At 42.0% G+C, this 22,287-nt stretch overlaps 1 protein-coding gene across 2 annotated transcripts; it reads right to left on the reverse strand.

Annotated features, from left to right (window-relative positions):
• Nucleotides 1-8,211: 8,211 nt before the first annotated feature.
• On the reverse strand, nucleotides 8,212-21,380 carry C4H5orf15 (chromosome 4 C5orf15 homolog). 2 transcript variants are annotated; one of them, XM_054488763.2, is made up of 3 exons: nucleotides 21,139-21,380; nucleotides 12,175-12,701; nucleotides 8,212-9,689 (listed from the first exon to the last, which is right to left on the reverse strand). In XM_054488763.2, the coding sequence occupies exons 1-3, from the start codon at nucleotides 21,275-21,277 to the stop codon at nucleotides 9,558-9,560; spliced, it is 798 nt and encodes a 265-aa protein (XP_054344738.1). In that variant the 5' UTR covers nucleotides 21,278-21,380; the 3' UTR covers nucleotides 8,212-9,557. The 2 variants fall into 2 exon arrangements, with proteins under 2 accessions (XP_054344738.1, XP_054344739.1); XM_054488764.2 differs by having other exon boundaries at nucleotides 19,667-21,323.
• Between the last annotated feature and the right edge of the window lie 907 nt (nucleotides 21,381-22,287).

Here is a 22,287-nt window from a genome sequence, read left to right on the forward strand (position 1 = left end):
GAGACGCCAAGCTTCACATTCTTTATAAGCATAGCATGTCTCAGGGTAACTTTCCTGTGTTGGTGTTTGATTTGGCCATGCCTCCTTCCTAATGGGCTGAAAGACATCCCTTGTGTGTCTCCCTCTGTTGGAACACTGTTTACTACATGGCTTTCTGCCTACAGGCCCAAGGCCAACAATCTAGCCCATGAGTTAATGACTTTCAGCAGCAAAGAAGCCCAGTAGACCTTTGAAAGGGTCTACTACTCTCAACCAGGCAGCAGGGCAACCTTAACTTTTTCGCTGTAAAAGGGCAGACTAATATAGGCAGAACTGGATTTGTAATAAGAAATGAACACACTCTATTTGGTGGTAACGGTAAGATGAAACATTTCCAGGATCCGAGAAAATCTTACACCAGTGTTTATGTAGTAGAAGCTCCTTCATTTGGAGTATGCTAAAGGCAGGGGGTTGCGAGACATTACAGCTATGCACTTACAGAGCCGAACAAGTAGTTGCCATAATGCTCATAGAGACCTGACAAAGGGTCAGAGAAAGTGGCTAGCTCTGCCTGGCATCTGTCTCAACATCTTTGCCAACACATGCTTCACTTCATCAAGAAAGAAAGAGGGAAACTTCTGCTTCCAACTATGATGGAGTAGTTGGTACCAGTCTAGCCCTCCCACCACGTATTAGTTTGCTATTGCTATAAAGGAATACCTGAGGCTGGGTAATTTATAAAGAAAAGAGGTTTACTTTGGCTTACGGTTCTGCAGGCTGAACACGAAGCATGGTGCCAGCATCTGCTTCTGGTAAGGGCCTCCGGATGCTTATAATCATGGCAGAAAGCAAGTGGGGAGCAGGTGCATCACATGACAAGAGAGGGAACAAGGGTGGGAGGAGGTGCCAGCCTCCTTTAAACAACCAGCTCTTGCATGAACTAACAGAGCAAGAATGCATTCATTACCACGGGGAGGGCATCAAGCCATTCATGAGGGATCTGCCTCCATGACCCAAACATCTCCCACCAGGCCCCATCTCCAACACTGGGGATCACATTTCAACATTAGATTTGGAGATTCAAACTATATCAGGCCAGGCACAGTGGCTCACGCCTGTAATCTCAACACTTTGGGAGGCCAAGGTGGGGGGATCACTTGAGGTCAGGAGTTCAAGATAAGCCAAGGCAATATGGCGAAACGCTGTCTCTACTAAAAATACAAAAATTAGCTGGGCAGTAGTGGTGTGCCCGTGTAATCCCAGCTAAGCTACTCTGGAGGCTGAGGCAAGAGAATCACTTGAGCCTAGGAGGCAGAGATTGCGGTGAGCCGAGATCACGCCACTGCACTTCAGCCTGGGCGACAGAGGGAGATTCCATCTCAAAAAAAAAAAAAAAGTTATCATTGATGGAACTTGGGTAAAGTGTACATAGGACTCCTGTATTATTTCTTCCAACTGCATGTGAATCTACAGTTTATCTCAAAGTAAAAAGGTTAATTATATATACTCATATTTTATACGTTAATTATTAAATATTAAAATATATGATTAATATATTAAAATGTTTATAATATTAAATTCATATATAGCTAGATCAATATCTGGAAACACCACCAACATCCATCAACAGGAGAATGGATAAACAAATTCTGGTTTATTCACTCAATGAATACTACTCAGTGTTATTGATGAATCTCAGCAATAAAAAGGAAGGACTATTGACAATTCAACAATATAGATGAATCTAAAAATTAAAAGCAAAAACATTATACAGACCAAAAGAAGCTAGACACAAAAGAACACATACTTTTTATTCTATCTATCTGAAATTCTAGAACAGGCAGAACTAATCTATTGTGATAGAAATCAGAAAGTAGTTACCTCTGGAAGATTGGTGAAGAATTGCCTAGAAAATGGCACTAGGGAATTTTCTGGAGTGATGGAAATATCTTTTATCTTGTTTGGGGGTGGCAGTTACAAAGATATATACAGTTGTCAAAACTGATTAAATGTTTAAAATCTATGAATTTATGTATGTAAAATATACCTCAATAAAACAGAGCTGTAATTTCCTCCAAAAAAAAAAAAAAACTGTTCATGAAAAGATACCATTCTGAAAGTGACAAGGCAAGTCACAATATACGAGTGGCTGTTTATTGCATATGGAACCAATGAGGGCTTACATCCAGAACAGAGAACTCACACGAATAAGAAAAAGACAAACACCCCAATGGAAAAATAAGCAAGTGACTTGACTTGAACAAGCACATCACAAAAGAAGATATGCAAATGTCCAATCAACATATGAAAAATTATCAATATGATTAGTCATCAGGGAAAGGCAAAGTCAAACCACAAGGAGAGACCACTGCATATCCACCAGAATAGCTGAAATTAAGAACACTAACAATGCCAAGTGTTAGCAAAGATGTAGAGAGCAACAGGAACTTGCACAGGCTGGAAGAAATATAAATCGGGCTGGGCACAGTGGCTCATGCCTGTAATCCCAGCACTTTGGGATGCTGAGGTGGACGGATCACTTGGGCTCAGGAGTTTGAGACCAGCCTGGGCAACATGCTGAAACTCTGTCTCTAACAAAAATACAAAAATTAGCTGGGCATGGTGGTGCACACCTGTAGCCCCAGCTACTCGGGAGGCTGAAGGAGGGGAATTGCTTGAACCCAGGAGGCAGAGGTTGCCATGAGCTGATATCACACCACTGCACTCCAGCCTAGGCGATAGAGCGAGACTCCATCTCAAAAAAAAATTTTTTTAAAGAAATATAAATTGGTCCAGTCACCTTAGAAAATTGTATGACGTTAGCTATTCAAGCTGGACATATACATCCAGCAATTCCACTCAAGTATATACCCACCAGAGATGCAAATACCCCTGCAAACAAGAAAAGACATGTGTAAGAATATTCTTAACAGTATCACCCATAATAGTATGAAACTAGAAACAACTCAAATGTCCATCAAATGTGGGTTAGATAAGCACAGTGAGTATATTTTTATAATAGAATACAATGTAGCTATGAAAATGACTGAACTGAAGCTACACACTCAACTACCATGATGAAACTCACAATCCAACGTTGAGTGAAAACAGCCAGCACAAACATGTATAATGCATGCGGCATGATACAATTTACCTAAAATTCCAAAACCTACTAACGATGGTTTTACACATATATGCTTAGATAGTAAATCTAAAAAGCAAAGTGAAAGAATAATTGCCATAAAGATCAAAATGATAACTCCCTGTGGGGGAGACTGAAGGTAATAATTAGGAAGTGAGGATTGAGGGTGCTGGCAAAATTCTATTTCTCTACCTGAGTGGTGGCTAAACAGTGTTTACTTTATAATAATTTGTTAAGCTGCACATTTGTTTGATGTATTTTTCTGTAGTATGCTATGTCATAACATAATAAAAGAAAGTTTAAAAGGAAAAAAAGGAGAATACACACAATTGTTGAGGGCCTAAGGGTAGAGAACCTTTGAATAATTTCTTTTTCTTACCTTCTGTAGCTGTTTCATTTTCTAGAGTAATGGGGAATTAGTGAGAGAGAGCAGGGAGTATGGAAATAGACCATGCCCTAATTCAAATCCCAGCTCTCTCTCATCAGCTCCATGACCCTGGGCAACTTTGCTTAAACTTTCCATGCTCCTGGCTCCTTATCTGTAAAATGAGGATAATAATAGTAACTGCCTTATTGGGTTGGTTGCACACACAGAAATGGCAAATACTCAATCCGTAGTAAGCCCTGTGTTAGCTGTTATCAGAATGTCTAAATTACCTTTATAAGGAAAAAAAAGTAAAATGCAGTTTTCAGCCTATAGCATTCATTACACTTCACTATGATTCTTTTTCTTCTCTACCTGACAGTGGGCACCACAAGGGCAGAGACAGCATTTGCCTTGAACCACTCTGTCATCCCAGCACGCAGCACAGGGCCTGAGTAGAAGGAGTCCAGGTGTTTTCCTTTTAATGCAGTGCCATGGTCATAGTAGAGTGTGGACCCCTGAGAGTGACCCTCCACAGCCCAAGCCCTGCCTCCATCCCTGCTCCCTGAGGAGAGGCTCAGGCATACATACCATGTAGCCTAAAAGTAGCCACCTCTCTGGGGTCCTCGGTCCCCTTGCCTCTCTGCTGTCTATTCTTGGGAACAGTCCAGGGGATGATGGGAAGGACCCCTTGGCCTCTTTATTGGGAAAGGATGAGGCTGGAGAACAGGGAATGGGGTTGAGAGGCTCCAAAGGAGACCCATCTATTCCCTAATAGGACCATACATGCCTGGGTGGTTCAGGAGAAACCCAGCTCTGACCAGCTGTGTGCCTCAAGGTAGTCCCAAGGGGACTAGGGAAGGCAGCCTCAGGACTGTGGGCTATCCCTCCTTGGTGGACTCAAGGCTCAAGCTCGCTCTTCTGTGGTCAGTGACATGGTGAAAACTCCTTCCTATGCACAAAGTCCTTCCACAAACATCAATCCATTTACTCTTCCTAACAGACTAGCAAGCTAATCAATCACTCATTTTATAAGGTAGGATACTGCAACAGGCACAGCAAGCTCAGACTATGGTCATCCAGCCCTGACCTCAACCCATACCCTTCTTTCCCTCCATTTCTCCCTAGGTCTGTCTTCCTAGAAGACCAGGTAGGTGCCACATGGGCCAGGATGACCTTAGTCCCAGCAAGGGGCAGGACATTCGAGTTAGCCCTCAAGACCCTTGACCCTTCCTCATTTCCAAGGAACAGTCAGGAAAAATGGCCTGGCAAGGACGCTCAGCCTAGGGGTTAGGTCCAGAGAGGGATTCCAACCCAGGCCTGTTATGATTTCATGGCCCATCCTAGCTCTTGCAGGGCCCGCTGCAAAGCATGGCCTCCTCAGGTGGGAGTGCTGTCCAATCCACATGCCAAGGGGAGAGAAGCACAAAGGACCCTATGAGAAGAAAGGCATCCAGGAAGTCAAGGATCCCCAGAACATGGCATCTCTGGGTTTCCCAGCAGAGAAATGAGACAGTGAGAGAAAGAAGCATAGGGTTTCAGAGCGGAACTATTAGGATAGGTGGAGAAAGGCTTCCTAAGTAAGGAGTAGGGGTTTTTTAATCTAGAGCCTCATTAGATTAAAAAAACCCTTGGCCAGACGCAGTGGCTCATGCCTGTAATCCCAGCACTTTGGGAGGCCGAGGTGGGCAGATCATCTGAGGTCGGGAGTTTGAGACCAGCCTGACCAACATGGAGAAACCCCATCTCTACTAAAAATACAAAATTAGCCAGGCATTGTGGTGCATGCCTATAATCCCAGCTACTCGGGAGGCTGAGGCAGAAGAATTACTTGAACCCAGGAGGCGGAGGTTGTGGTGAGCCAAGATCGTGCCACTGCATTCCAGCCTGGGCAACAAGAGTGAAACTCCATCTCAAAAAAGAAAAAAAAAATCCCTCATGGGATAGGCAGTGCATTAAAAGCAAAACACCTGGATTCCTTTTACTCAGGCCCTGTGCTGCGTGCTGGGATGACAGAATGGTTCAAGCCAGGTGCTGTTTCTGCCTCTATAGTGCCCACTGGTACCAGCTAGTACAGATGGGTCTGGGACTCTTTAGGATGGAGCTAGAAAAGAGGTGGGCTTAGACCTCATGGGGTAGAAGCTGCTGCTTACTGGTCCAAAATCAGGCTCCCTTGAGCCACTTAAACAGCCTAGACAGCAGACCATTACCACAGACAGCTACTGAGATGTGAGTCAGAAACAGCTCCAGCTCTGAGCCCCAGTGATGCAATTGGTTAGTGCGTGGTACTTACACAGAAATAGCCCTGGCTCCATTTCCGGAATCTGTCCCAGCAACTTCCGCTCCTAACGTCAAAATGAAAACAGAATCCAGCTAATTGAAGGGAACCATCCCATATATCCTGGCTCAAGCTGTGCTGGGTCAGGCCAGACTGACAACCTCAGGACAGCCTTCCTTTCTGTTCCCTTGGAAGACATTTGGTCCTCAAAAGACTTTTAACCTTTTGAACTTCAGCTGAGAAGAATGAACTGCTTCACGCTGAACCCAGAAGGGAGGCAAACTGTCGCACCAGCAAACCAGGCTGAAAAGAAGGCCGAAGGGCAAAGCCAGCCCTGCTCACCCCACCCTACACACAGGATGGGGGAGAACTGGAACATCAGCAGCAGTGCCAGCAGTGACCGCCTTCACCTTTAACAGGCAGCACCTGCCCTGATAAGAACCTGGGATTTGGAGGAAGGGGTGATATCTCATACAACTAGTGTGGGCTTTAGCTTCCTGTAGAATTGTGGATGTGCACATAAGGACTGACACGCTATACTCGGCTCAGATCCTGCACATGCATCTGTGTACCCAGGACGTTAGTAGTGTTGGACTCTATGCAGACTATGTGATCTTGTGCAGAGCCTGAGTTGTCTTGGTTTTCTCCTCATCTAATTTCTCAAATACTTCATTGAATAACAATTTAAAGGGGCCTAGCAGGTGCCAGGTAGAGTAATGAGCTTGGGGCTGGAGAGGAGTAAAAGCCAGTTCCTGTTCTCAAGCAACTCACTCGGTGGGGCAAACTACACACGTTCCACAAAAGCTTGCACTCCCCCTCAGGAGATCACATTTAAAATCAAGAAAGCCCAGTCAAGGTATGTGGTATGGTTTAGACCTGTGTCCTGCCCAAATTTCACATCAAATTGAAGTCCCCAGTGTTGGAGGTGGAGCCTGGTGGGAGATGACTGGATCATGGGGGTGGTTTTCTCATGGTTTAACACCATCTCCCTTGGTGCTGTTCTCATGATAGTGAGTTCTCATGAGATCCGGTGATTTGAAAGTGTATAGTAAGGCCAGGCACAGTGGCTCATGCCTGTAATCCCAACACTTTGGGAGGCTGAGGTGGGTGGATCACTTGAGGTCAGGAGTTCAAGACCAGCCTGGCCAACATGGTAAAACCCCATCTCTACTAAAAAAAAAATAAAATACAAAATACAAAAATTAGCTGGGAGTGGTGGCAGGTGCCTGTAGTCCCAGCTACTCAGGAGGATGAGTCAGGAGCATCACTTGAACTCAGGAGCAGTGCCGGCAGTGACCGCCTTCACCTTCAACAGGCAGCACCTGCCCTGATAAGAACCTGGGATTTGGAGGAAGGGGTGATATCTCATACAACTAGTGTAGGAGGTGGAGGTTGCAATGAGCCAAGACTGCACCACTGCACTACAGCCTTGGTGACAGAGCGAGACTCTGTCTCAAAAAAAAAAAAAAAAAAAGAAACTCTGTAGTACATTCCCCCTTACTCTCTCTTGCTCCTGTTCCTGTCATATGAGACACCTGGTCCCCTTTCGCCTTTCACAATGATGGTAAGCTTCCTGAAACCTCCCCAGAAGCTGAGCAGATGCCAGCATCATGCTCCCCCAAAACCTGCAAAACTGTGAGCCAATTAAACTTCTTTTCTTTATAAATTATCCAGTCTCGGGTATTTCTATAGCAACGTGAGAACAGACTAATACAACATGCCTGCCTGACTGCCCAAATTCTAAATGTCTGTTTCTGTCTGCCCCACAAGTTTCAACACATTCCTTTTCAGCTAAGACACAGAAACGGGAGCTAAAAGGTAATCTATTATATCATTAGTACCAAAATCAGGTGCAGAGCTTCTGGTCTGTCCAGAAAGTGAGTCTAGGAGAAAGGAGCAGACAACATCACACAGGAGGAGGTGGCATGAGGTTGCAAGGCTCAACCGTGGCCCCTGGGTGCCTAGTCCCTAGCACTAGTGCCTAGTGCTCAAGTGCCTCTGTGAGACTCCAGCGGCATTTTTAATCAATGTATGATCTGATGCTCCAAAAGTCTGAGGCTACTTAATTGCAGCAATGTGACCTAGGTGGCTGGACCACCACAAGTACCCAAGAATCCCCAATCCACTAAGGGGGATGAGCCTCCACACTTGGGGAGCCTTCCATCCCAGATAGGGACCCCAGGATGCTAGAAAGAGCACACTGATTTAGCCACTTTGCTTTTCTTTGCCATCCTACTTTGCTACAGTTTTCAATAAACTTCAGTACCTAGCAGTAAGTTGGACCTAAACAAGAATTTAGAAATGTAAGTGGAATTCATAGAGGCAGAGTTGCACTGCTGAGAGTGACACCTGCAAGTGAGTCAGGTTAGATTGCTCGCAGACATACGCTACTCCCTGTCACCACCTAAATGTCATCACTGAAATGAAACACATTCGTGAAATCACAGATTTATATCTTTGCCATTTATTTTTTAAAATCTTATTCAAAATATTAAATAATAGTTTCGGATATGAAAAAAATTACTGCAATAAAACGGTTCAGGGGTATTTCCATTGTGCTTCCCTTCCCTATTAGGAAAGTACACTGTCCGCCCAAGAGACAGGCTGGACGGCCTTCTTCCAGCTCTACATAAAGCGCAAGCCCACTGGCTCACCCGGGTCCTGCTTAACATATATTAGGGCTATGTTTTCTAAAAAGCTGTAGTGACACTTGTAAGTCAACCATGGTTGAAATCACATATTTACATATTGATCAATTCTTTATGATAGAAAGACAGACATAAATGAATCCCATAGTAAATACTTTCCAGTTGCCATAAAAAACAAAAACAAAGAAAACAAGTGTGGGGGAAAAAAGGTCATTGTACACAAATATCCTTTATGTATACAAACAACTTCATTCAGGTATAATTTTAATTTGAAAGACCTAGATACAGTATTATTTAAGTGATAATGGCCCCTAAGATTTATTCAAATTTACTGTAAAATAATAAACAAAGTAAACGAATCTGATATAATTTTAAACTCTGCCCATTGCTTGAAACCTTGGAGGAACCCATGCTATAATCAATTGCTAACTAAAAGCAATTGTACATGTATTTAACATTTTCCAGTTTCTGCTTCTAAATTTAGTATAGTAATTCCAACCAAAAAAATAGTATCTCTGTAACATTTTATCTATGTCCACTGCAAGCTGCAGAGTCTCTGCTGCCAAGATTTCTTGACACATTTAATGTTTTACCTAAAATTGTGGTCAGATTGAGCAATATCATTATCCTAAATTATGTTTAAATTATCTAAAAATATCCAAAGCAGTTTTCTTAGAAGAAAAAAAAATATTACACAAATCCAAAGCATTATCACACATATCCCTGTACATTACAGTTTGGGAACAAAAAAAAAAATGTGGATAAAAAATAGTATTTGAATGGCAGAGAATGAATGTGAGTCAGCAGTAACAGATATGTCAGAATTTAGTTACAAGCTTGGGATCTTTTAAAAGTAGCATCACTAATACTTCCAGAAGAAGCATAATAAATCTAAAACAATAAAAACTAACAGTGTAAATATAAGGTAATGTTTAACTCATATTTTGGACACCTGATTAAACTCAGCTCTAAAAGTACAGATAAAAAATTATATACTCGTTTGTGACATTTAATTTCCGAAGCACCAAGGCAAAAGAGAGACTCACCTCTCATTTAAGTACCAATTGCCTATGGCAAACATCTGCACAATATCATATAAAAAGTCAAGCAAATAAAATTACATAAGCAAATTCAAATCACAGTGCTTTAAAAAATATAATCATTGGTAATCTTCAAAGAAGGCATTGCCTCATTAACATTCTGATCTAAGCGATGGTATTCCACTGTTTTGGAACAAAGGCCATCACGCCATTTCCTGCTTTGAACCAGAAGAAAAATCTGGAAAACAAAAGTCATTAAATAGGCAAAAGAGAAAACAGAGAATATGGTAAACATTTTTATAACAAGTAAAATATCTCTCTTCTAGGTTTCTAAATATAAAACACAAAATATCAACAACAAAAAAAGCTATTTTAGGCCGAGGCAGGCAGATCACTTGAGCCCAGGAGTCCGAGACCAGCCTGGGAAACATGGTGAAACACCATCTCTACAAAAAATATAAAATCAGCCAGGCATGGAGGCGCTTGCCTGTAGTCCCAGCTACTGAGGAGGCTAAGGTGGAGGATCACTTGAGCCCAGGAGGCAGAGATCACAGTAAGCTGTGACAGCACCACAACACTCCAGCCTGGGTGACAAAGCAAGACCCTGTCTCAAAAAAAAAAAAAAAAAGCTATTTTGCTTTCCATCTTGTAAACAAGGCTAAACAATGCTTCTCAAATTTCAATATATATAGGAATGTTCGTTAAAGACTCAGATTCCTAGGCTCTATCTTCAGAGACTGAGTTAGTACTGGAGGTGGAGCCCAGGAACCTACTTGTTTAACAAGTCCCTTAGATGTTCATAATAGAGATGGCCAAACACTAAACAGTGGGATATAATATCAGCACCACTCAAGGTTCTGTCTACCCATAAACACTTACAAAGCTAGCAATATATCACTAAATACAAATAACCAGAACAGTTGGTTGGTTTGCTTTTTTTTGAACTATTATTAGAGTCACTGATTCTCAAAGCAGGAAGGCATTTCGAAATTATCAGGTCCAGTTTCACTATTTGTCAGGTAAGGAAATCAAGTCCCCGAAGGGGAAGGTGGCTTTCAGGGTTACAAAGCAAGTTACAATAAAGTCAAGAACGGAGACTTCCTGACCAGTAAGTATTAAAAAGGAACTGTGTGTTTGATCTCCCTTTAAGTATTTTAAAAGGCTTAACTATTCAGCTTTGGGACTGTACAGTGCCAACATGTACCCTCACACTAAATGTGATGTATCCTGTCCTATAGATGTCTCTTGTGCCTCATGTAATCCAGCAAACTGGTAACAGCACAGAAATGTTCATCACAATATTATTTCTGAACCAAAAATTGTAAACCATGAATCCATTATGTTTTTAGCCAGGCACAGTGGCTCACTCCTATAATCCCAATTACTTGGGAGGCTGAGGTGGGAGGATTACTTGAGGCCAGGAGTTCACCAGCGTGGACAACATAGCAAGATCCTGCCTCAAAAAAAATAATGTTTTTAAAGAATATTAAGGATATGGAAAATGCTCATGATTGGTCAGGACATAAAACTCTATGAGATAGGCTGGGTACGGTGGCTCACGCCTGTAATCCCAGCATTTTGGGAGGCCGAAGTGGGTGGATCACTTGAGGCCAGGAGTTCGAGACCAGCCTGGCCAACATGGCAAAACCCTGTCTCTACTAAAAATACAAAAATTAGCCGGGCGTGGTGGCCTGCGCCTGTAGTCCCAGTTACTCAAGAGGCTGAGGCATGAAAATTGCTTGAACTTGGGAGGTGGAGGTTGCAGTGAGCCGAGATCGCACCACTGCTCTCCAGCCTGGGAGACAAAGTGAGACTCTGTCTCAAAAAAAAAAAAAAACACAACTCTGTGAGATAAAATTCATTAAAAATCATAACATACACCTATATGTATAAATTATATGCACATTTATAGACCAGAAATACACCAAAATATTAATGCTGAGAAGTAGTTTAAATTTTCTTTTCTAAACTCTTCTGTTTTCTGAATTCCCTAAAATAAATATGTAACACTTTATAACCAGAAAAAAAATCAAAAGATTAAGTTCAATGTTAATAAATTAAAAGACAAATATTAAATTAACACTTTCTCCACAAGTATTCCTGCTGAAGTAATGATGCCAAATTAAGACATAAACTCTTAAAAAAAAAATCACTGGGTTTTGGTATTACTCATTAAGAAATAGGACTACTTCTTTTTTTAGAAGTACATACATTCAAGCATTCTGTCTGCAGTGTGTTAAAATACACAATAGATGTACATGCTGATTAGACATCGCAATATTTTACTATGAATTTAAACTTCACTGAAAAAAAGGAAAGAGGGCTGGGCATGGTGGCTCATGTCTGTAATCCCAACACTTTGGGAGGCCAAGGCGGGAGGACTGCTTGAGCCTGGGAGTTCAAGACCAGCCTGGGCAACATAGTGAGACCCGTCTCTACAAATAACAATAATTTTAAAAATTTTAATTTAATAATTTTTAAACATTAGTCAGGTGCGGTAGTGTGCATCTGTAGTCCTACCTACTCAAGAGGCTGAGGCAAGAGAATCACTTAAGCCTAGGAGGTCCAGGCTCCAGTGAGCTGTGATTGTGCCACTGTACTCCAGCTTGGGTGACAGAGTGAAACCCACTACACTTTTTTTTGCAAAAAAAAAAAAAAGAACCATGAATCATCAAAAGCATTATGACTGAAATAATAAAGGGCTAAAAAAATCCCAAACCTACCTTCCTTTTGTTGTGATATGTAATGTAAACAACAGCAATGCAAAAAGCAAAAATAATAAGATGAAAAAAGAAATGGCTGTCTTCCTCTTCTATATTTGAGGATGGCATCTTAAAAGATTTCACTGACTGTTCAATTTCCACGTAACCCCTGTTTTCTTCCAAGGTGTCATCAGACTCGTCGTCGTCCCTGGGGCCCGTGGTCCAGTCATAGTCTGGTTCTCCATAATCGCCATTGTCTAGAGTGTCTTTGGCTGTGGATGGAGAACTGTTCAGCATGAGAAGATCCTCCTCCTCTATACTAGGATCTTCATTGTTATCAGCTTCCTCTTGAGACAGAGGAGTAGGCGAGGGATGAGGGGCCACAGATGCTCCTCCACTTTTCTCGGTACTCATCGTGGGAGGGAGGGTGGTGCTGATTTGGGAAATAGAAGGTTTGGTTTGGTTTTCATGTGTTAAAGCATTCACATTTGGGGTAGAAATATGTGAGTTGAGTACGGTTGGGCTCGGTGAATCAGTCCGTGATACAACTGAAACAAACAAAGAATATCAAACTGAAATCTCCAACTTTATCTCCACCAAGCTAAAAAAGCATATTTACCCAAATTTTACACTAAGCATTCCTCTCTGCTACATTCCTATAACTTTCTCAAAAACTAGTTATTAAGTCTCAATGGCCAGCAATCAGTTACATTTCTTCTTAGTTATTCTTCAGATAATAACTGCTTTGCTAGATACTAACAACTTAAGCAGCATAAAAGACCTACTGCATTATACAGCCTGCCACCAAAAGAAAAGAAAAAGGTCTGACTTTAGGTCACAATGGCAAAGTTCACATACAGCCCTCACCCATCCCCTCTGTTTTCATTTCATAAAGGGTGTGGACTTCAGTTACCTTGTCCAGACTCTACCTGATCCCTAGAACAGAACAAAAAGTGGCTGATTCTCACTCAAGTAGGTCCCAAAAAAGATATGGAGTTTGGACCTAAATACTTTCAACACAACATAACAAATTCAGGGGAAGCTATAAGCATGCTGTAGACAGTAATTCTAAGTGATACTTGAACTACAGGACTCCCTCTCCTAAATTAAAAAAAAAAAGAAGGATCCTTACAAAGAAGAAAAAACTTCTAAAGGAGAAGCATCCGAAACGGGAACCTGAGAGCTAAGTGACAATTAGACTATTTTGAAGATGGGGGAAGGCATCTAGGTATGGGAAATGACACCAAATACATACACATTCTTATTTCCCTGTGCTGCTACCTACTCAGCATAGTTTACTAAAGGTAAAATTCTTTACATAAGAATTCTTATTATTCTTTTACCAAGAAGAATGAATAGAGGAAGATTCAACAGACGAATCCCTGCAGAAATTTAACCATCTCTAATTTATAATCTAATGTAGCATCTGTTGAAGAACTTCAAGGACATCTACTACACTTAAAAAAAAATAATAAAAAAATAATTAAAAAAACACCTCTGTCATGTGAGATCTAAACATATTCAGACAATATTTTAAAGTGTATCACATTAAAGTAAAATATTTTATAGGGGTAAGATTAAACCAAGTCATTCTAGTGCTTTCACAAACATGTGCATTCACACAAGTTAACAATCTAACAGACAACCCTTTCTTCATGTGAATACACTCTGGTTTGTGTACCACAGTTGACATCCATTTTGTGTAGAAAAAAAAGAAATAGCTGGTGTCAATTAGAATGAACAGAGGATCTCAGAAAAATAATGTAGTAAGTTAGTTTAAAAAAAAAAAAAAAAAAAGGCCAGGCCCAGTGGCTCACGCCTGTAATCCCAGCACTTTGGGAGGCCGAGGCAGGCAGAACACCAGGTCAGGAGCTCGAGACCATCCTGGCTAACATGATGAAACCTGGTCTCAACTAAAAAATACAAAAAATTAGCCAAGCGTGGTGGCAGGCACCTATAGTCCCAGCTACTTAGGAGGCTGAGGCAGGAGAATGGCGTGAACCTGGGAGGTGGAGGTTGCAGTGAGCCGAGATGGCGCCACTGCACTCCAGCCTGGCCGACAGAGCAAGACTACACCTCAAAAAAAAAAAAAACAACAAAAAACAATGAATTAGTAAAACTCTTTTTTCCCTTTTTTTTTTTTTTTTTGGACAGGGTCTCACTCTGTTGCCCAGGCTGAAATGCAGTAGCACAAACATAGCTCACTGTAGCCTCGACCTCCTGGTTTCAACCCCCCCATGTAGCTGGGACCACAGGCACATGTTACCCTGCCCGGCTTTTTTTATTTTTCATATATTTGTCCAATGCCACATGCAATTTTTTTTTTTTTTTTTTTGAGACAGCATCTCGCCACATTGCCCAGGCTGCTCTTGTGTTCCAGGGCTCGAGAAATCCTTCCACCTTGGCCTCCCAAAGTGCTGGGATTACAGTAAAACTCTTAAAACATTTTCAATAATTGAGTTCCTTGAAATTTTTTACTGGAAGAAAAGAGAAATAAACAGGACCTACAACTGAGTACATTACTCAGAAAACTACTAACAGGAATTTCTGAAAATAATTTTTGCATTTATCACTTCAACTTAGTTATAATTCAAGAATTTAAAAATTATTATTTTCTGATATATTTAATTTTCCTGCCAAAGTACAAAAAACATGTTTTAAAATAAAATTTAAAATTGAAATAAGTGGGAGCCAACTAACTAAACTTAACTTTTAAAAGAACAGTTTTTCTATGGGTGAGTACCTTTAAAGGACACAAGCTGATAGGGTGGGAATGATTATAAAGAAACTTCCACCATGCGGTATAGAATTCACAGTCATCAGCAAATCCCTTCTTTCAGCCTTCGCTTTCTTGTTATTACTGAAACCTGACTCTTCCTTAAGGACACATTTTCCTTTCAGCCTGTTTAAATAATAGCTGTTTTTTCTCCCACATCCTTGAACCACTGAGTCTCGAGGAGGCACAGTTCTCCTCCTCATTGCCCTTTTCAGACCATTCTCCCGTTCTTCTCCCTAAATGCCTCTAGCTTTGATTCTCTTATCTTAAGCTATAATGCACTAACTTACTTTCATCTACCAACTCCAAAGTCATGCCCCCTAATTTTTAATGATCTTTAGCTCCTGGCTCTAGAGTTCACTCCATCTAAGACAAGTACTCCCGCCTTGATTTCAAATCTTTGACCTCCTCTCTTCTCATGAGCTAGCCCTCCTCTTTACCTCAGCCACTCACTCCTACAGTCATTATTTATTATCACAATTCTTCCATAATCTCAATTTCATGCATTCTACTTGCTGGCAAGACCTCCTATCCTTCCAGTTCATTCCCTGGTATTCTCAATCCATCAACACCTACAACCCTCTAATCCTTTTCATTCCCTTACGGTCACCATCCAAACTTGCCCAATACACTCTCTTCTCCCTTTATTCAGATTCAATTCTGTGTCAGCTATTATAATTGCTTTATAATCACTCTCTTAAATCCATCTTCAATTCCCTTCCCCCTTGTCCACTTTGACCCATTCACTTGGTGAGACTACACTCATCCCTAGTTATTAATAAATCAAGCTCTCTGACTACTCACATCTGCACCCAGCAGCTGAACATGGCTGGAAAAAAATATACACATGCCACTGTTTTCATTTCATTTTAAATTCAATGCCAAAGATTCAGGTGTATGTTTAAAGCTGTTGGCAATTAAAATTGTTAGCAATTATATTTTCCTAGTCCATTTACCCTTCTACTCTCTTAGGACACCAATCACATTCTCCTCTATCCACAAACCTCAAATGCCTTCTCTGTTATCCTCATTTTCAACTGATGACATCACTTCCTGACTTTTCTGAGAAAAATTAAAAGAACTTCCAAGAACTACCAGAATTCTAGACTCATAAATCCAACCACCTACTTGACATCTCCTCTTAGATGTCTGACATTCACATTAATATGTTCAAAATGAATTCTGGCTGGCTTTTCAGGAAGACAAACACACACTTCCCTATTTCTCCCACTAATAACAACTAAAAGCTCTGGACATTATGTATAAAATAACACAAGAACACTCTGAAAGGTGGAAAGAACTGGGTAGAACTGTTAGAGACCTCAGGATATGTGAAACAACGTGGTGGTGACTTCCTTAGGTTTTTCTTTTTACCTCATATATCCCAGGCTAAAGACAAAAAATAAAAATGGCAGACTTCAGCTCTAACATATCCATAGTGCAGTAAATGTAAATGACCTAAATACATCAATTAAAAAACAGAGATTGGCAGACTCAACTACATGATGTCCATAGAAAGCTCATTTTAATTTATTTTTTTAAGACAGGGTCTCGCTTTGTCACTCAGGCTGGAGTGCTGCACAAACATATTCATAGCAGCTTTATTCATAATAGCCAAAAACTGGAAACAATCAGGCATCTTTCAACAGATAAATAAACAAAGTGTAGTCTACCTATACCATAGAATATTACTCAGCAATTTAAAGGAACAAACGACCAGGACCGGTGGCTCACACCTGTAATCCGGGCACTTTGGGAGGCCGAGGCGGGTGGATCACAAGGTCAGGAGTTCAAGACCAGCCTTGCCAAAATGGTGAAACCCCATCTCTACCAAAAATACAAAAATTAGCCGGGTGTGGTGGTGTGCACCTATAATCCCAGCTACTCTGGAGACTGAGACAGGAAAACTGCTTGAACCCAGGAGGCGGAGGTTGCAGTGAGCCGAGATTGTGCCACTGCACTCCAGCCTAGAGTGCAAGACCTTGTATTGAAAAAATAAAAGTTAAAATTTAAAAAGGAACAAACTATTGAGACATGCAACAACCTAGGTGAATCTTCAGAGAATTATGCTAAGTGAAAAAAGTCAATCCCAAAAGTTACATACTGTATGATTCCATTTATGTAAAATTCTCAAAATTACCAACTTATACAAATGGATAATTTGTGGTTGCCAGGAGTTCAGGAGAGGTGAGGTAGGAGGGAAGTGGGGTGGCTTTATAAGGGCAATATGAGATATCCTTGTGGTGATGGTAATGCCCCGTATTTTGGCTGTACCAATGTTAATATCCTGGTCGTGATATTGCACTATTGTTTTGAAAGATGTTACTATTAGGAAAACTGGGTAGGGGATATGCAGGATCTCTATATTATTTCTTACAACTGCAAGTGAATCTATAATTATCTCAAAATAAAAAGTTAAAATAAATTCCTATGGCCCACTCAAAAAACAAAAAAACTTGTTCTACCTAGTCTCCATCTCAATTAATGGCAACTACATCTTTCTAGTTACTAAAACTAAAAACCTTGGAGTTGTCATTTTTTTAACATCCCACATCCAATCTGTTATGACATATGCAGCATTTGAGGGCTTTTCACCCTCCACTGCTCCTGCCTGGTCCAAGTAACCATTATCTCACATGGATTATTACAATAGCCTCCTAATTAATCTGCCTGCTTCCACCCTAACTTCTACTGTCTATACTCAACACAGCAGCCACAGTCATTCTGTAAAAACCTAAATCAAATGTTACTCCTCTACTTAAGACCCTCCAGGGCCATCCATTTCTCACAAAAGTGAAAGTTTTTATAATAGCCTTCAAGATCCTACATGATCTGGCCCCCATTACCTCACCCTCATTATCTTACTAATCTCCCTAACAGCTCTATCCCCATTACCTACTTAATAGATAGCAGGCACTCAATAAATATTTATTGAATATGCTCTCGATTCAACTCTCACCACAAATCCCACACCACATCCCACATAGCATCTATGCACCTACTGCACTCCCTCAAGAGCCCATCCCATGGTTCTCAGCAAAACGCCACTCATTCTTCTAAGGACACCCCCAATATCACCCTATTCATTGTTTAACTCCAATACCTAGCACCAAGTAGGAGCAGAATATGTATTAGTCAAGCAGTAAAATCTTGGAAGTAATACACAAATACAGCACAAGAAAAAACAAATAATTGATCTGAAACATGTAATACAAAGGCTATCAACTTACTCAAACTCCTCTCCTTCAAATCAGAGAAGTTGATTAAGTCAGATATGAAGAGTATTCTGAACAAAGGTACAACTCTGACTTTACGGATTTAACTGTTGACCTTCTATGAGCATATAAATAAGACTTCTAAATCTTTCCTTTCCTAATTGATATTACCTCTCTAATTGAAGCTTAACATTTTAAAAATAAAGCTTAGGCCAGACACGGTGGCTCACACCTGTAACCCTAGCACTTTGGGAGGCCAAGGCGGGCGGATCACTTAAGCACAGGAATTCAAGACCAGCCTGGCCAACATGGCAAAACCCCATCTCTACAAAAATACAAAAATTAGCTGAGCACGGTGGCAGGCACCTGTGGTCCCAGCTATTCAGGGGGCTGAAGTGGGAGGACTGCTTGAGCCCAGGAGGCGGAGGTATCAATGGGCCAAGTTTGTGCTACTGCACTCCAGCCTGGGCGACAGAGCAAAACCCTGTCTCAAACAAACAAACAAAAAACGCCGGGCACGGTGGCTCAGGCCTGTAATCCCAGCACTTTGGGAGACCAAGGCAGGCGGATCACGAGGTCAGGAGATTAAGACTATCCTGGCTAACACGGTGAAACCCCGTCTCTACTAAAAACACAAAAACTAGCCAGGTGTGGTGCGCGCCTGTAGTCCCAGCATACTCAGGAGGCTGAGGCAGAAGAATCACTTGAAACCGGGAGGCGGAGGTTGCAATGAGCCGAGATCGCGCCACTGCACTCCAGCCTGGCGACAGACTCAAAAAAAAAAAAAAAAAAAAAACACTTTGTAATTCTCCCCTTCTACTGGTCCCTTTTTAAAAACTGCCCTAAAATAAAACTATAACAGCATTTCTTAAACTTAAGAATGCAGAGGACCCCGAGAACTCATTCACACACTGGTTTGAGAAACAATGCCTTAAAAATGAAATGCATTATACCTTAAGTTTAGGTGATCATTTGGGGACAATATAATGGCAAATGTAGAGAAGCAGGCATTTTTGAAATGGCATGACCAAGAATTAGTCACCCAGTGATCCAAACTGCTTATGTTAAATTTTTTAGACTTGATCAAAACAAAAATTCTTACAGACTGACAAGCATATAACCAAGCACTGACAGTTTTTAAAACCTAATATGGAACAAATTTGAATAAATCTAATGTGGTAACCTTCTACCTTTGTAAACTCACTTGAAATTTGGAACTCAACACATTCTAGACTAATTTTCTTATTACAGGACTACTTTGAAATTATAAGGTATGCTTACAAAAAATACTTATATCCCAAGTACACTGTAGTGCAATGGAGCTGCTCGCCTATTAAAGACATGTATGTTCGTTTTCATTTAGGTTCTTTTCAGGACAGAATAATCTGAATTTATGACATTTTAAACTGGTGTATGTAAAGACTTAATTTAAAAGATAAAGATTCTCTAAAATGTCTCAGTATAGTTAGAACAATATTTATAGGGCTCTAACAAATAAAAGCAGAAACTAAAGGACACTTACCACTCCACATTCTGCCTCACTTCTTGCCCAATTTTCAACCATCTCTTAGGGGAAAAAAGCTGTTTCTGAAACTACAGTTGCCAGATATATATCCCTTAAGCATTCCAGCAGGAAATATAAATGTTTGTGTTTTATTTTTCTTAGATGATTAAATGGCCAAAACAATTAAGCTACTTAAGTACTTTAGGAACGGGAATATCTGCATCAACCAGGGAAATCCTCATTACATTTCACTAATGATGAAAGGGCCTTAGGAAATGGACAGCAGTCCTTCCTCAGAGACTGCAAAGACTTCTGGGAGGGCGTCCAGTTAGCAACACTGAAATGTTGCTGAGGAAACATAAGTATGTACCCACAGTACTGTCGCAGAGGAATGTAGGGCTGGACAGGCCCTGTTGGCAAGAAAGAAAACACTATAGCAGGTCACACTGTTTTGCAGCTGAAAATTCAAATTTAGGGAGAAACGCAGGATTGTGTCTTGGCCTGAAAGAAAAATGGGACTACTAACCAAAATACCGTTTAATCCTTACAAGTTCTTAATAGTGGATTTTTCCCACCAAGTATCAGGCACTGGTTTACAGATATCCTAATTTCTCAATAAAAGCCTTCAATCTCTTGATTTCACCATGCAACATTTGCAAGAAATGAAATCTTCTATCAATTAAATCCTACAGATCCATTAAAATGAGGCAGGGTTATCCTGGTTAACTCGGAACACAGGGAAGAGGAATCATGATCTCCCTTGTCTCCAAACTCCTCTCTGCCTCCCAAGCCTTCAGGGGCCCAACGCCCCAGTACTCTGAATCTTTATCAAACACCAGAACCTCCCAGGCTTCAAATATGCACCAGTACCCGAAGACAGCTCTTTCCCTTTCACTTTCCCTCTCGGAAATATTCCATTGGCTCAGTCCAGTCACTGGATTACTGCCCCTGCCCGCCTCGGTCTTTACCACTGACCTCTCCCATTCTGGAAACCCCCACCTTTCCTTGGTCCTGCAAGATTCCTGAGTCCCCCAAACTCAGGACCCTTTCCAGACACCTCACCCCCAGCCCCGGCCACCTCCTCAGCCCCTGTCGCCACCCTCTCTTCTAGAGCCTCCTAACTTTCCGATCCAAGAAATTTTGGAGACCCCACCACCCCAATTCCTTGTGGCAGCCCATTCTTCAACGATCTCTAGGCGCCAACACCACTCCTCCCTCCCCGCCCATCTACACACCCTGCTCCCTGCTCCCTGGGTTCCTGCATCTCTCAGGGACCCCACTTCTCAGACCCCTTGGAGATCCTACCACCTTGGACCCCTTCAGACACCATACCCTCTGTCCTCAGGCCCGCGGAGACCCTGCCCCAACCAGACACCGCCGTCTGCTCCTGACACTTGGAAGCGCCCTTTCCCTGGCCCGGCCTGTCTCCTGCCCTGCGCCCGAGCCCTCCTAGCCTTCCTAAGCCCGCACTGCCGCCGCGCCCCCTTTACCACTGGATAGAGCGGCGGACACAAGCAGGAGCGCCAAGACCAGCGGCCGCGCCAACCCCACAAGGGCTTGGATGGCCGACCCGGGCAGCAGTTTCGCTTGTGCTGGCCCCCTCATCCTCTTCAGGGCGGCAGCGGCCATAACGGACTCGGCTGGGAGCCTGCGCTGTTGCTAGGCTCTACGCCATGAGGTCAGACGCCGCGGCCCTCGGCACTTACGTCCCAGCGTGGTGACGTCGAAGCCTGGAGACGTGCTCCGGAAACCGGAATAAGAAGGAAGGATTGCAGGGAGGAGGGAGTTATAGCTAGGCGAAAGTAGGGAGCGCCACACACTTGGCTGCGGGTTAAAGGTAGGGTGTGACGTGCTGAAGAAGGCCAAAGCGAGCCCCTCCCTGCCGCCTACATGATTGGGTACTATACAGCCAAAAATAGCGTTTTTGGCCGTTTTAAAAACGAAGATCCAGCTGTAGAATAGACAGATCACGAAAAAGAAGTAACTGCTCTTCTCTCAAAGGCGAAAGAAACACAAATGTTAAGTAGTCCTATTTGGGTGATGGGATTATGAGTAATTTTTAAAAATCTTTCCCGACAGTCATTTATTTTTTTCAGCAAAGATTTAGCACCTGTCCCTATTTAAGATACAGCAGTGAACAAAAAGAACCCCCCCGCCCTGGCAGTTTTCTTGTGAGGGCGACTATGGTGTAAAATACACACTATCCAAGATGATAAAGATATTATGGACTGGCCCTAGTGCAGTGGCTCCCAGCACTTTGGGAGGTCGAGGCAGGCGGATCACCTGAGGTCAGGAGTTCGAGACCAGCCTGGCCAACGTGGAGAAACCCCGTCTCTACTAAAAATACAAAAATTAACCAGGCGTGGTGGCGCGTGCCTGTAATCGCAGCTACTCGGGAGGCTGAGGTAGGAGAATCGCTGTAACCCGGGAGGTGGAGGCTGCAGGGAGCCGAGATGCCACTGCACTCTAGCCTAGGCCACAGAGACTCCGTCTCAAAAAAAAATTATGGAGGAAAAGAAAGGAAGGTAGCTAGGAAGTAGAGGTGAGGGGCTGCCATTGAAAATAACTTCCAGATTTCCTAAAATAAGCTTTTTTTTTTTAAATTTTGCTACTTCAAATCCCCAGTATATAAAAATGCA

The sequence above is a fragment of the Pongo pygmaeus genome, chromosome 4 (genome assembly GCF_028885625.2).
Source record: "Pongo pygmaeus isolate AG05252 chromosome 4, NHGRI_mPonPyg2-v2.0_pri, whole genome shotgun sequence".
NCBI lineage: Eukaryota > Metazoa > Chordata > Mammalia > Primates > Hominidae > Pongo > Pongo pygmaeus.